The sequence below is a fragment of the Henckelia pumila genome, chromosome 2 (genome assembly GCF_033568475.1).
Source record: "Henckelia pumila isolate YLH828 chromosome 2, ASM3356847v2, whole genome shotgun sequence".
Lineage (NCBI taxonomy): Eukaryota > Viridiplantae > Streptophyta > Magnoliopsida > Lamiales > Gesneriaceae > Henckelia > Henckelia pumila.
This window is the reverse complement of record NC_133121.1, coordinates 183,009,929-183,026,176: the sequence shown is the minus strand read 5'-3', so window position 1 is coordinate 183,026,176 and position 16,248 is coordinate 183,009,929. Positions and strand designations below refer to the sequence as shown.

The 16,248-nt window shown below is 35.7% G+C and overlaps 2 protein-coding genes across 2 annotated transcripts; both read right to left on the bottom strand.

Annotated features, from left to right (window-relative positions):
* Positions 1–6,348: 6,348 nt before the first annotated feature.
* On the bottom strand, positions 6,349–7,140 carry LOC140885387 (pathogenesis-related protein STH-2-like). The gene is made up of 2 exons (XM_073292345.1): positions 6,846–7,140; positions 6,349–6,705 (listed from the first exon to the last, which is right to left on the bottom strand). Exons 1-2 carry the CDS (start codon positions 7,039–7,041, stop codon positions 6,401–6,403), a joined length of 501 nt encoding a protein of 166 aa, XP_073148446.1. The 5' UTR covers positions 7,042–7,140; the 3' UTR covers positions 6,349–6,400.
* Positions 7,141–14,876: 7,736 nt separating this feature from the next.
* LOC140885443 (major pollen allergen Bet v 1-D/H-like) lies at positions 14,877–15,833 on the bottom strand. The gene is made up of 2 exons (XM_073292402.1): positions 15,582–15,833; positions 14,877–15,441 (listed from the first exon to the last, which is right to left on the bottom strand). Exons 1-2 carry the CDS (start codon positions 15,775–15,777, stop codon positions 15,137–15,139), a joined length of 501 nt encoding a protein of 166 aa, XP_073148503.1. The 5' UTR covers positions 15,778–15,833; the 3' UTR covers positions 14,877–15,136.
* Positions 15,834–16,248: the final 415 nt, after the last annotated feature.

Sequence of the window (16,248 nt, the reverse complement as noted above, 5' to 3'; positions counted from 1 at the left end):
AGAGTAGCCAAGCTATCAAAAATTCTGACTATCCATCGTAGCAATCTCGATCCAAGAAGTCCTACTGCACATCTTGATGATGCAGTTGTCCACCATCTGAAAAATATTTTGCAGATAATGGATCTTGAGGTTCTCAAACTCGAAGCTTATTACACTACTACTACTCTTTCTAACCTGACTTTGCCACCTGGTGTTCCCCCAACACTGCAAGGTCGACAGCCTTCACCTCCAAATGACTTTGTCTCTAGCGCCCCCGATAAAAATTTATTTGCTGATCTTTCTGCTCAACCGACATTCTCCCTCATGTCTTTTCGAGACTTATCCGCATTTTAAGACGTTGTGAATTCGTTTACTAAGGAACCAGGCACTTCTACTGCACCTGAAGATAATCACATTGACATATCTTCTGATACACCAGTTGCTCCAAACTTCAGGGAAGTAGCTCCATCTCCTATTTTATCATAAATTTCTTTTTCTACCATTCCAGAAGTAGAATCATTTATTCCAGATCTTTCCTTATTTTTTACTAATATCAACAATAAATATAGGCAGTAGCTGCTGCACCTGAGGAGACACCCTTTCTTGCAGACACTCATGATCATTATACTCCATCTGTATCATCTCGTGCAGCTCCTGCACCAGAACACACTGTTGAAATTAATACTGCTTTAGTTATTTTCTCAGGAAATCCATCTTCGTCTGGTCCTCCTCCTGTTGATCTTACTGATAATAAAAAATCCATAATTGAAGAAATCAAGCAAAGCATCCTTCCAGATCGTGATATTCGGGTTAGACACCAGAGGGATTCTGTTAAATAGCCAGTTAGTAGCTATTACTACTCGGACGGCGATTGAGATCGCATAAGTTAGTTTCACAGTGAATTCTCGGTGGACTCCTGTGTGATGTGATAATGGTCCAGATGATCATGCAAAATTGGTAGGACGGATCAGGATTTTGATTTTGTGCAGACAACGATGTTTCTAACTCGTGGTTATAAATTTGTCAAGATTTAGTATCAGTCATGAGACGCGCTAGTTCATGTTAAGGGAAGACTGATATCGTTACGAGCAACTAAGAATTCTTTCATATCGGACATAGGATTCTAAGATAATTGTCGGTCGGAGATGCTGTATTTTTTCCAATGGACAGGGAGTTGATAACTATGGACATTAGTACTACGCAATTAAGGTGGGATTGCGGATGACAAGACAATTATCAGAAGGAAGAGTTTAGCGTTTATCTTGGACTAATGGCATAGGTGTGGAATTCTTAATCAAGTTGAGTTGGAGTGGTTCAGCGATAGACAGACCATGCAATTTACGTTCTCAAGATTTCCCTAGATTTTGAGGACGAAATATTTTAGGGGGGAAGAATGTAGTGACTCGTATCCAGAATTAACGATTAAGTGGTAATTAATCATGTGATCATGCTGAGATTAAGTAAAACATGATGAAGGGAATTCCAGACGGGTTAACGGAGTTCAAAAATGGATCCAAAAAGCTCGATAATGGCTCGGAGGGTCCCGGTTGAAGGACCAGATCGGAAGGTCCGATCTGCAGTGTCCAGGTGGCAAGATGACGTCGGAGGGGTGACATCACGGTGAGATCGGAAGGTCCGTTCGAGGGATCGGACGCTCCGTTTTAGGGCTGGGACAGGTGTGAGATCTGTATGTGTTTGTGTTGACGCGTGGCTGGACACGTGGAGATCGGACGGTCCGATCTCCTGATCGGACGGTCCGATCTATGGCTATAAATATGCCATCTGATGAGCTCATTTCTTGCTCATTTAAAATCCTCTCCTCTCCAGTGTTAGCTCATTTTAAGGGCTTTTGGATACTCTTTATTAAAGAGTAAGGGGTAGATAGTAGTTTTATATTCATAGTCAGTCTCCGGAGCAGTAGTGCCCAAGTTGTGGGGCAGTCGCCATCAACGGGCTGACAACGGACGCAAGTATGGTCCGAGTTCCCTATAATTTATTAGGGAGTATCTATTAGCTTATTTAAGACTTTTAGAACATGTTTAGTAATGCATGGGTATTTTGCCTTGTAGACTGGTAGTGTTGGATGATATGCTTGGAACCTAGATGGATACTTTTAGGACTGCCTTATTGAGGTACGTAAGTACTGTCCGAGATATCCAGGCATGATATATGATCTTATATGTTGCATTTGTATGTGCTTTGCATCGGCCATGTTTTATTGTCTTAGCACATGCATGATTTATGTTGGACTACATCTCGTGAGAGATGGGTAATGTGGGGAGGCTCAGCCCCTTTTGTATTGTCTATCACCGGGAGACGCCACGATGGCAGAGACTGACGCTATGGTGATAGGAGAGTATACGAGTATCCTGCGGATTAGCTCTCTGGCACGGTACTGTATATTCATTGGCGCTCTTGAGCAGATTGATTTTAAAGTGTTTTAAATCCATTTGTATGCTTCCTATTTGTTTATATATCACTGCTTCCGTGCTGAGCGTTAGCGCTCACGTTCAGTATTTTATGTGTTTCTGGACACCCCATTCGACGGGGCAGTTGCAGATGGTGTTACCTACAGAACTAGGAACTAGGTGGTGACCTGGCAGAGCTACAAGGACTTGTAGCTAGGTAGTTATTTTAATTGTTCGATTGAGTTGTATCATCGAATTTATTTAACCGGTTGTATTCTGCCGGTAGCTTTTATTTAAGTCTTCCGCAGCTTATTTCTGATTATTATTTTATTGCATGATTATTATGCTCGTATTGTGAGAGAGGGGTGGGGGGGTGGTCTCTGTTCCCGACTTCCTCTCGACATTCCATATTTAACACCAAGAGGGCCTCTTGATTCATTACACAGTTTTTCTCTCCATCATTATCAGCAATGGCTCTTGTCATTCCCGGGTAATTTGCCATTTGGGGATAGAGAATAGTTTTTCACATATTTTCTAGGTGTGTCCCAGCATTCCAGCAAAAATAATTCAATTTCTCATACTTCAAATTAACTATGAAAGAGTGACCTTGTGCCTAATTTTCAGTGGAATATGGACATCTAACCAGACTTTGATCCTCGTGTACTTTCTCCAAGCAGTAGAATTATTGTTAACATAATATATATTCTAGGAATTGGCCTATAAAGTTGCCTAGTTGTTTGCCAATGCTCTAGCTCGGACATATATATAACCCACTGGCATGGTGATCCCAAATCAATAATGTTTACTCCACGCCCAGGCAGCTCCATATGCTAATTGCCATACGATTGAAGTTAATCGGACGTTCTGAGAGGAAGCGACCAACCAAGTAATTAATGGTTGAAATTGGAAACCAACCCCGTTCTAATTTTGAATATCATCAGGAATCAATTCTTTCTCCTCATCATTTGTACGTGATTGATAAACCTCAAAGCGATCGACCATCTAATTAAAATTTAAGAAGCCAAAGTGTTGCAAAAGCAATCAGAAATGTTTGATAAGAACTATATCTCAACAAGGAGAGAAAAACATAACTCTTAACAAGAAGAGAAAAATAAGATTAGTTATTGTTATATATGCAATGAATGTTACAAATTGAGTATCAAAGGGTATTTGAAATAATGAAATTATTCCAGAACTTTATTAGGAAAAACTCTTTTAAAAATGCATTTATAATATTTTTGTGATCTCAAATGCGCTTTATAACTTAATGTGTGACCAATTATACGTACATATAGTCTAAACTACATAATTTTGATTCCAACTAAAGGGTATTTAGGTTGTGAACTCTGACATACATTCACATTACTAATATCTTTCTTTATTATTAATAGTAGTTGAAGTGCGCATACAATTTATTTAAATACAGAGTACTGTTTCAAATAGTTTAGACTAATTTTAAATACAAATTTAATTGTGAAAACCTGCTTGAATTTTTTTTAAAAAATAACTTAGTATTATGTATATAATATATCTATATAATAGTAATTTACTTATTCATTGATTAAGATGATCTTTGATGAATAAGATAAAAATAAATTTATAATTTATTTTAGGCTATAATAGATTTGGCATTATGCTTTGTATTGTCTCATATTTTTTTAAAAAAACAAAACAAAAGGCCTTTTGGCTTTAATGTGTTAAACGAATATTGCTTCAGTTTGCTCAGTTTTATCCATCTGATTTCTCTCTGATGGAGTTAATACATCTTAATTTGATAACTTTTTTTTGTGGCATGTGAAATAGCAATTAGTCCTTTAAAGTTGCTGGAATTAGAGAGTTAATTGCTTGTAAAATAATGATTTAATCAAATAAACATCAATTATATAATTTGATATATAAATTTAATTTTAAATTTAGCATTATTAATATCAGTTATAAATATAGAGAAGGTGTTTTCAGAAATAAAAATCATAAAAAAATAAATTCGTAATAGGTTGGGAGATGATATATAGTTAAATGATCGCTTGACACCACATATTGAGCGATGTGTATTTAAGACAGTTGATAATAAGCAATTATTCAGCATTTTTAAATTATGAAATATATATCGATATGTGTTATAAGTAAAAAAAACATATGAAGTTAATGTATGACATTTATTATACGTTGTGTTTGTGAAGCCACGGTTATACATGCTCCATAACAAAGGAATTGTAACAGGTTTATGCATGCACTATAGCAAATGAGTTGTAACAGCTAGCAACCAAGAGTTGTAACAGCTGAAATAATGAGGAATCATGGCTGTTAATGAGCATTATTGGTCATGAATAAGGAGACTCTTCATCTGATATTTCCTCCTATAAATAAGTGGCAGAAACCTCAAGGAAATCACACAAATTTCGAGCACCATCACTTCACATTTCGGGTTCCAGTTCTGTCATTTTCGAGCAGACTTCTGTCAAAGTGTTGGAGCAGAAACTCTGTCCAAATTCGAGCATACTTATTTTTCCAGCAAGATAAGCCGAGAAGCAGTGCCAAAGTTGATCAAGGAACCGCATTTTCTGTCCAGAACCGAGCAACTCATACTTCTGCACGATTTGTTTATAAATCGAATACTGTAAGAGGACTTATACCTATATATGTTTTAAAAACGTTCATGATCTTGTTTGTGAAAGTTCAATCGTACATCTCTTGTTTCATATGTCTTTGAATTATGTACAAGTTATTCCATGAAACTCCTTGTTATGCACTGTTAGAAATCGACTTAAGAAGTGGTAAAGAATTCTGAAAACATGATAAGATATTATATGGCCCTGATGCGGTGGGTTATAATAACCGTTTATGGCCTCGCCCCCTTAGAGGAGTAAAAATTAGGGACTGATCAGTAGCCATGATTAACGAGATGAATAACAGTGCTATGTCTAAGTTTATGTTCCATTCATGATATGTATTGATGCTCAGTTTCAAGTTTTGCCTTGTCTTGATTTATGTTGCGACATGTGTTGGAACATGCTCCCTTTGAACTCCTATATATATGTATATTCAACATTTGCATGTACGATTGGCCCCCTCTTGCTGAGTGTTTCCCAAAACACTCATCCCCCTTACTTCCCTTCCCAGATACCGAAGAGCAATTGGATGATGATGAGCAACACACTTTCTGGGGTTGGTGATCAAGTCTAGAATGATGAAAATGCTAGCAGTCTTACTAGTTTTATTATCTTTATATTTCGTTTCCGCTACTGTTATGTTTTGATATTGTAAAGACGTTTATGGATTTGTAAAAGACTGGTTGAAGGCTATTTTTACACTACAAGGTTTGTTGTTTTACGATTTAAAATTGTTAACAACGCCGATGCTACGTTCCGATCTCGGGGCGTGACAGTATTGTATTATTTTTTAAAATTTTTTGAATTCGCTCCTCCTAAATGAAAATCTTTGGTAGGCCACTGGATATAACATGACATAACTATCCAACGTGTTGACATTTGGGTGTGGCTATGGTTCTCCTAAATCTGGAGTTTATACTCATACAATAAATTTTACTGATACATAGATAAGTTATTGCTTGAATCGTGTATGATAGTATATCATGATGTTTTTATCGGCAATAATTTTTTAATATAGAATTGATTTCAATCATATCATATATGATTAATATTTTATGTTAGACTGGTGAGAAAGAAGGATAGAAACATTAATTTATTAATATAAAACTCACTTTTCATGGAAAACAAAATACCACAACACAAGCTCAAAGAGAATAAAATAAAAACCAAAATTCCACAATCCGACAATTTCTATTATAGGTTTTTTTAAAAGTTTAGTCCTTTAAATTATCAAAATTGAGTAATAATCTTGTATCTTTAAAACTTTTGCAATAACAAAAGAAACAAAGATAACAGATTAAAACTGAAATTCGATAACATAAATGACTAAAATTGAAAAAATTAAAATAACGTGACCGAAATTCTAATTTTTCGTATTATTCATGGAAATTTAATTAAATTGCTCTAAGCACAAACATCGGGATGAGCCACAAGGTATGCCTCAGCAGATGTCAAGAAAGCCATGCTAAATTGGTTTAGGCCATGAATTTGTTCTTGTGAGACATGGGTGTGGCCAGGCTTCAAGTTGAGATGATGCTTCCACTTGAGGATGCATCCTCCGTCGTCGTCGGAAGCCACGAACCGCTTCTCGGAATATATTGAATCCATGTTATCCCCGAGCATTGGTCCCTCGAAAAGATTGATCTTGACCACTAGGTTTTCGGTGTCGACCACTTCCAGCTTATCTTTCAAGTGAGAGAATGGAATCGCTGTCATGACATAAAAGAATTTCAATTCAATGTGTATATATATGTTATGAGGAGTATATATTGTTCAAGCTAGCTAAGTGATGTTATATTATATATATACAATTAATTCCAAATTAAACGAATATGATCATGCATGTTACCATCGGTGAAACTTATTCGCCTGATGCATCCGGTGGCCCCGCCGTCGCGTCCCTGTTCCAGAATTTCGATGGTCTTGAAGATGTGGGGGACTATCTCTGGCAAGACGTGTTGGGCATCGGTTATCAATGCCTTGAAGAACCTCTTGGGGGCAACCTTCACTTTGAGTTCATCGACACACTCAACGACGACGGACATGTTTTCGAGCTTGAAAGAAAAGATTATATTACGTACAAGCTGGGTTGATAATGATCATACGTACTAGACTGATGAAAAATATTTATAGGAGATCATTGCAATCAGTGAAGGAATTTAAAACTATATTTGAGCGCTCCAACTTTGAATTTAACTGTGGCTCGGGCTAGCAAAGAACAAAAATGTGTTTGTTATAAAAATTTTTCTATAATAATAATAAAAAAAATACAACCACGTTTTGTTATATGTACAACGTGCTTTAATATATTTAACGTTGATGTCTCATGTCTTCGTACACGGGGTGCCGCCGACCGAGGGTAATTGGTGATGTGGTATGCCACCTGCCCACTGCTATTTATTATTATTTTTTAAAATTAATTCATGAACATGGTTTTAAATAAAAATATTTTTAAAAAAATACCTTTTAATTTTCCCAAATCCCATATTTTAAATAGGCAAATTATTTTAAAATTCCCAAACCCAAACGTTTTTTTTCTCTTAACTCCCTACACTCAAATTTCTTTGTTTCAACTCCCTAGTGGTCCCCAAATTAGTCTTAAAAAGTGTTTAGTATTAAATCCTTTATACGTTGCATTGTTTTACCTATCGAACAAGTTCATGCAAAGCAGAACTATCGGGTACGCAAGGTTTCCAGCCGATATACTGTGGATTAGGGTCCAACATGCTTCCGTAAGATGAATTAAATTCAAATACCTCTTTGACCATAATGTCGTTGGGTCATACCTGCCGAGTTTTACGAAGTGCTCCTCACACTTCAACCACGCAGTCGCAACATATGGTTTCTGCACAAGCTCCTTCAATGACACCCAGCACAGCCTTAATTCGTATTCTACCTTAAGGCGTATGGTATATAAATTTAATTATGAAATATGAGCATGAAAGAACAAGAGATTTTAAAAAAATTATTTAGACATAATATTATTACATAAATCAACTCCTTTGAAGAGGAGAAGACAACTTGTTTAGCTACATTAGTAGCCTTGTTCTTGAAATACATAAAAGAAAACTTAATACAATAGAGAGAGAAATATTACAACAATTTATTTGTAAGAAAACTGAAGGGAATGATCGATGTCTTCAGCTTCCTTGAATGCTTGTATTTATAGCTGAGGTTCCACTCGTTTCACCGAGAAATTTCAGGGAATCTTACAGCTATTTTGTCTTGTCCTACTATGTCATTGTTAATGGCATCTTTAGCTAGTGGATGAGTCACCCGTTATCCACCTTGTCATGTTATGTCATTATTGATGGCATCTTTTGGTAGAGAAGCCACATGCCATCCTTTTTCTTTTGGCTATATCCTCCTCACATGCCTTCTTTATTGTTGTCTGGGCATCTTTTGCTTTTGCAGTGGTCCCCTGGAAAAACGCATCTTTGGTGGTCCCTGTCTAGCTTTTCTTGTCTCGGAAAAATCTTTTCGATCCGTTTGGGGTTTGAAGTTTTTCCCGAATTCTGGCTCCTTCTGGTTTGGACACTCTGGGCAGATGTTCTCTGACCATCTTTCGATATGATCCATGTTACAAAATTTTCGGCGAGTTTCTTTACTCTGAGGCAGCTTGTTGTTCCACAGAAAGTTTTTCTTCTTTTCGAAGAGTTCTTCCACAAAAGCCGTAGTTTTTCCTGTCATTGTGTTTAACAGGAACGAAAACTTGACCTTATCCATCTCGGTGAGACAAACCCAAATACCCCATGTCCTTCTGGTTGAAATTTCATTTTCTCCAAAAGTGGACACTAATGGTATTTCTTCAGATATTGGATCTTTGATGAATCCTTGATTATTCATGTCAGGTCTCCTTAGCTTGATGAAATGAAAGGGCTCGTGTGATCCTTTCCCTGTTGGTTCTGGATCTGCACTAAAGAAATATAATTCAAGCACATCTTCTCTGGACAAATGGTCGTTATTTGCCCATGTTTCTTGGACTGCTTCCTGAATCCATTTCGGTAATTGTGATATCTCCGAAAAGCTTGGTGACGTTGTATAAACTGAGGCCAAAGCCCCAAATTCATACCAGAGTTTTACATCCTTAGGATTGACATTGTTTTTTAGCCAAACTCTTGGATATATCCCTGCAACATCAACCCTGCTAGTGTTAGGGTTAATTTCACTTCTTGTACTTAATTTCTCCACCTCTGTTGATAAACCTGAAATGGAGAAATAATAGCTGGGTTAGTATCGATCTTATATTTGCCCTTGTCTGTGTAGGGCCTAAGATTGATCTCTTCCTCTTTTACCCCAGAGGCGGAGGGCTGACTTGATGAGTTATCTTCATCAATTGTTGCTTCATCTAGATCATCAAAGGCTGATGATAGATTAGCACTTGTTTCTTGAGTTTTAGATTCCTCAACATCTTGTTTCACAACCAGTGGTTGTATTTCTTGTTTTTGTAAAACCAATGGTTTTAGCATATCTTGTTTATGAGAAACCAATGGTTTCTCTATAGCCTTCACGATTGGTCCTTAAATAGCAGCTCATAGTTGTGTTTGAGCTTGCATACATTCTGTAATTCCATTAGATATTTTGATCTGATCAGCTTGTTGTAACCTGCCGGCCATTTCAGCATTAATGGCTAAATGGTTGAACTCGGTTTGAAGCAACTCAAGGTGTTCCCTAAGATGCCTCTGCATTTTCATGATGGAATTCACGTCACTGCCTTCCATCTCTTGTTAAGAAATCTGCAAGAATATTTTCATGAGATTTAATAATAACAATATCAAAAATATAATTTTGACATAATGCTTGACATCTTAATAACCTAGCTTTCTCAGGTTTAGACTCAATCTTATTTTTTTGGAAAGCTTTTACCTGGGTGTTATCAACCTTCAGTGTGATTTTTTTTAGCAAGTAAAAATAATGGCCATTTTTCGAAAGCCCTTTTAACTTCATAAAATTCATTTTCGTTGATATGCCATCTGATGGCCTCTGATTCTGAAAAAAGACCTCTACAGTATCTGCATGGTAATTCTTCCATCTGAAGTGATCTTAGTAAGGACCGCTGCCCACCAATCGTCACTGGCATCCGTAAATAATATCAGATCATCTTCACATATGGGTATAGCCATTTTTGGGAGATTCTTACATATCTCCTTTAATTGGTTTACCCGTTTAGTATGGTCATCGGTCTATATAAACCTAGCATCTTTTTTTAATAAAGGACTGAACACCTTTCTGTATATTGCTAGGTTGTTAATGAACATCCCTGCAAAATTAACTACTCCAAGAAAACTCTGGAGTTGTTTTACGTCTTTGAGTTTATCTGAAAAATTCTTTACCTTTTCCAAAATATGGGGTTGTAGAATTATTTCAGTTTCATCAATCTCAATACCAAGGAATTCAATTTTCCTTGTTGTTATGACTGCTTTCTTTTCAGATAAGACCAGTCCTTTTTGTTTACAAATTTTTGAGAAAATCTCTAAGTGTTTAACGTGTTCGTCTATGTTTTTTGATGCTATAAGAATATCATCAATATAAACAAACATAAAGTTGAAATAATCTTTAAAAAGGTTATCCATCTTTCTTTGAAATATCTGGGGTGCATTAGCCAATCTCATAGGCATAACTTCCCAAATATAGTGTCCTTGTGGAGTAGAGAAGGCCGTGAATTTCTTACTGTCTTCTTTCATTCGAATCTGGTAAAATCCAGACTTACAATCAAATTTTGAGAACACTCTAGCATTTTGTACACAGCTAATTAGGTGTTCTCTACTTGGTATGAAGTACCCATCAAACTCCAGGATTTTATTAATACCTTGGTAGTTAATAACTAACCTGGGTTTCCCTTTTTTATTTCACCATGATTTTTGAACAGAAAATATGGGCTGCTATATGGTGAAACTCCTTCTTTGATTAGACCAAGGTCCAAATGTTCATTGATAATCATTCTCATATCCCTTTGATCTGTTATGTTCATCGAGATAGGCTTATATCTGACGAATTCATACTATTTGTCTTCCTTTAGAGTAAGACTGGCTTTGAGTTGATTTATATCCCACCATGCCAAAGGATGCTCATTGTAACTTTCTTTGAGCCTTTTTTTGACATCTTCAAGGGATACCTTATTTTCTAACTCTATATCTCTGTGATTTAGAGTTACCTTGAGAAGCTTCATATCATCTGTTTGGAGTTCTTGTTCTGTTTTTATTTTCAACATGGATCAGAATGGCAAACATTGGACCACTGCAAGTTTCTGTTTAAGGGTTTCACCAAAAGCATCGCTGTTTTTGTTTTTAACCATTTAGACACCGTTTCGTGTGAAGGATAACACATTAATTTATTAATCATTTTTGCTTTGTCCAATGTTTGGCTCAAATTCTTCCAACAATTAGTGATATGCATCATTATCTAATTCAAATATATTGATTTAAAATTCTTGTATTATTAATCCATCATCAACCAATTCTTGAACCAAACGATGGTTTAGAGATATATGTATATGGTATATGGCTCAAACACAAACACTGTTCCGCAAAAACAACACCTCCATCCCATTTTTGTCACCATCACATCAGACCCTTCTGATCCTTTTGTCTCTTCATTTACGTGCTTAATTACTGTCTTGTGTTTGTACAATTCCATTGGCTCTGCCATGCGCATGCATGCATGTCATGTAATCTCTCACTTTATTTTTGGCTTTTTTCCAATCCTAAGTAAAGTACGTGTGTGTGCAGATTGATAATTATATTAGTTAAGATTTCTTGATTTATCATTAGAAATGGGTGAGGAAATATTTGCGAATCTGGGATTTTTCAGATACCTTAGATAGACTATTGGTGTTGATGGTACCTTTGGCTTTCACTTTTCAGAAGGAGAAGACCAAGAAATTAATTAAACACGAGGAAAATATAGCTAGCTATAGCTTGCTCCCCTCGAAAGGCCTAAATTAAATATTTTTCAAATTTATCTTTTTAACTTTCTTTGAGCTTCTTTTTGACATCTTCAAGGGATACCTTATTTTCTAACTCTATATCTTTGTCATTTAGAGTTACCTTGAGAAGCTCTATATCCTCTGTTTGGAGTTCTTGTTCTGTTTTTATTTTCAACATGGTTTCTCCAAATCTTCTTGGATTTTTCATTTTTGGGTGAAAAAGTTGTCCTTTATCACCACGCTGGCTGCGAAATATTATCCGCAGTTGTCGATAAAAAGTAACCTTGAGTCTTTGAATTATAATTTTATGATCACAAATTGTAGTGAACATAAGTCTTCTTTACTCATTGTCTTGTGTGTACTTCTTAAACATTTGTAAGAAGTTATTTTCTAACAGGATATCAGCTCCTGTATCATGGAAATAGATTGGTGGTGTCTTTACCTTGTACCAAGGTGTTTGACCTGCTCCTCCCATAAGGATCTCTGCTTGTTTTTTTCCTTTGCAAAGAATTAAAATCCTTCGAGAGAAATCTCGTCCAGAAATTTTTGGCAATTCTTCTTAACATTCTTCAGGAAAGACTCCTCTTTTTGCTGTACAAATTCCTGCTCCCGAGTCAATATAAGTTGCAAAGTATTCAGCCTTATATTATTCATACAACATCCTTATCGGAATGTATATGGAGAAAGGACTTGTTGTCATTTTTTAAAAGGGATTACTAAATGGCCCCGCCATTTTTAACAGACTGTGTTGTAACTTAGTAATCCGAATAAAACTATCCACCTTTAGTTTTTCTAAGGCCTCAGAAGGTAAAGTACGGTTACTCTTTTCTACTTCTTCAATGCGTTCTAGTAAATCATGTTCATGATTTACTAATTTCAACAGTTTCTTCTTCCTCTGTTTGAAAACAGAGTTTTTGAATCTGATTAAGGGATTGTCCCTTATCCAATTCTCTTGGTTTTCCATCTCATAGAATTCTTATTGAATCCTCCAAGTCTTTTCTTTTGTCATAAACTCTATTCCTTTTTCAAGGCATTTTCATGGTTTATGGTCCTCCAGAAACTCTAGGCCAAGAATGAGCTGATCCACTTCTTTTCCTGGAATTCCACAGATTTGAACTTCCAATTCTCCAATATTTATCTCCTTGATAAGTTACTTTTTTCCTGTTGTTCCAAATAGTAAATCGAGTTACAAGGGAACTAGTTCCGATGACTTGTAATTTTGAATACTATTTTCACTTCTTTCCATCCTTCTGGAGATCTAAGTTTTCCTATTATAGAAAACTCTTTTTATTCTGGTGGAATTTCTTGAATAGGAGATTTGTCACATCTCCTACTTGTCATTCGGTCTCCTTGGAAAAATAACATTCGGGGTTCTATTTTAAGATCTCTGTATAGAACCGGTATGTCTTGAATTTGAATGTCTGTTTCCTGAATTAAAGGAAACTCGATCCTTTCCGGGTATATTGCTTGAGCAACTTTCCCAAAGATCTCTGGAATTTCAATGAACTCATTTCTAATAAATAATTCAGAATGATGAGTATTAGAAAGAGCATATGAAATTTGATATGTAATAGAATATGGCATGTTACCTTCCTTCATTAGTTTTTTTTCCTTGAAGTTTTGATGCAACGTCAAGGCTCGACTAAAATCTCTATCAGCTAAATTGTAGGCTATTCTTGGATAAATAACTCCCACAATTTTTCTTTGCTACTTCTGGTTTTAATTTCTGTAATTCCTCTCGAATTTGTTCAAAGGGAATTAACTGCATCTCAATTTGATTACTGGTTAATTCCATAGGGATCGCCATTTCCCTTCTGGATACCTTATAAATCAAATTATGTCTTCTTTGTCTCTAGGTTTCCTAAGATTCTTTCAACTTGTCCTACCGAAAATCCTTGGTACTTCTGTAATGTTGGATTTTATCTCATAATCCTTTGGACCATATTATGAGATATCGTGGTTTGACTAAAGAACCCAACCAAACTTTCATGTGTTTCATGCCCAAATTGAGTATTCATAATGATTCTTAGTGCATAACGTACCTGTTTGGTACAAGGTACTCTATCCGTCCACTTATTTAGGTTGTGAACCCTTTGAATTCATCTCAATTTTATAGTCGAGAATTCATATTTAGTGTTCTTTTTTCAAATTTTTTACCAATATACCTTTATTAAATTAATGTCATTAACCACTTATATAATTTTTTTACCTTATAAAATTTTCATTAAATAAGGACAAATGCGAAAATACTTTATAAAATTTACATTTTCCAAACACTTTCTTAATTTGTGTAAAGAAACATACGAGCCTAAATGATTAATTGGGACGAGAAAATATGAGGAGATGATCGAAAGATGTGGTGTAATATAAATTTCGGCTATGAAATTACGATAAGTCCTATATATTAAGTTTGAGGTACCTATGCTAACTGATTTATTAATCCATCATTGTGACACCATTTCAAATTAAATATTTAGCTTATAAATACTCACTCATTTCCACTATTAAAGGCCAAATAGGTCGTCTAAATCAAAATTACACGCTAAATATATGATATAATACATTAGCTTTCAATTTAAAAATTATATGAACATCTTAACAATTTCTTTTCATTCCATATATTTCTTTATATTCCTCAATTTTAAGAGGTGGGTGGTTGGGATAATCTTGACGGTACTCTTGCTGCTCTTTATTCAGAAAAGTTAAAACTCGCTAGACATAGGATATTAATTTCAAACACCCTCTTAGTAATATTGTATGAATCTACTCATACGATAAAATTTTACTACCGATACATAGAAAAGTTATTACTTTATAGTATATGATAGTACATCAAGATGTTTTTATCGGCACTAACTTTTTAATATAGAATTGATTTCAAACATATCATATATATGATTAATATTTTATGTTAGACTGGTGAGAAAGAATGATAGAAACATTAATTTATTGATATAAAGCTTACTTTTCATGGAAAACAAAATAACACAACACAAGCTCAAAGAGAATAAAATAAAAACCAAAATTCCACAATCCGACAATTTCTATTATAGTCCCTTTTTTTCTAGACAAAGGACTAACAATACAAAACAAACAAAGATAACAGACTAAAACTAAAATTTGATCATATAAATGACTAAAATTGAAAAAAATCAAATCAACGTGACCGAAATTCTAATTTTTCTTATTATGCTTGGAAATTTAATTAAATTGCTCTAAACACAAACATCGGGATGAGCCACAAGGTATGCCTCAGCAGATGTCAAGAAAGCCATGCTAAATTGGTTTAGGCCATGAATTTGTTCTTGTGAGACATGGGTGTGGCCAGGCTTCAAGTTGAGATGATGCTTCCACTTGAGGATGCATCCTCCGTCGTCGTCGGAAGCCACGAACCGCTTCTCGGAATATATTGAATCCATGTTATCCCCGAGCATTGGTCCCTCGAAGAGATTGATCTTGACCACTAGGTTTTCGGTGTCGACCACTTCCAGCTTATCTTTCAAGTGAGAGAATGGAATCGCTGTCATGACATAAAAGAATTTCAATTCAATGTGTATATATATGTTATGAGGAGTATATATTGTTCAAGCTAGCTAAGTGATGTTATATTATATATATACAATTAATTCCAAATTAAACGAATATGATCATGCATGTTACCATCGGTGAAACTTATTCGCCTGATGCATCCGGTGGCGCCGCCGTCGCGTCCCTGTTCCAGAATTTCGATGGTCTTGAAGATGTGGGGGACTATCTCTGGCAAGACGTGTTGGGCATCGGTTATCAATGCCTTGAAGAACCTCTTGGGGGCAACCTTCACTTTGAGTTCATCGACACACTCGACGACTACGGACATGTTTTCGAATCGAGCTTGAAAGAACTCAAGGGTTGATGATGATCATGCGTACTAGACTGAAGAGAATTTATAGGAGATAATCAGTGAAGGAATTTAAAACTAATTTGAGCACTCCACCTTTGAATTTAACTGTGGCCCGGCTAGCAAAGAACAAAATGTGTTTGCTACTAAATTTTTTATAATAAAAAAAAAAATACAAACACGTTTTGTTATATGTACAACGTGCGACTTTAATTAATCCGTAATCACGATGGTTATGTGGTGGCAGCGTTTGGTAGGCAAATGGAGTATCCGGGATCGGTTGTTCTTGGAGAGTTACTGGCAATAAAGGAGGGCCTACTTTTCATTCAAATTCATGGACTGCAGAATATTTATCTCATCTCAGATTCACACTTGGCGATACAAGCAGTTACCGAGCCATCAAGTGACTTGGGCTATGTAGGCTTATGTGCTTCAGAGATTAAATCTTTG

Coding starts and splice junctions, on each gene's coding strand:
- LOC140885387 (XM_073292345.1), bottom strand. CDS start 7,041: ATGTCCGTCGTCGTTGAGTGTGTCGATGAACTCAAAGTGAAGGTTGCC. Junction 6,706..6,845: donor GCGAATAAGTTTCACCGATG/GTAACATGCATG, acceptor ATGTCATGACAG/CGATTCCATTCTCTCACTTG.
- LOC140885443 (XM_073292402.1), bottom strand. CDS start 15,777: ATGTCCGTAGTCGTCGAGTGTGTCGATGAACTCAAAGTGAAGGTTGCC. Junction 15,442..15,581: donor GCGAATAAGTTTCACCGATG/GTAACATGCATG, acceptor ATGTCATGACAG/CGATTCCATTCTCTCACTTG.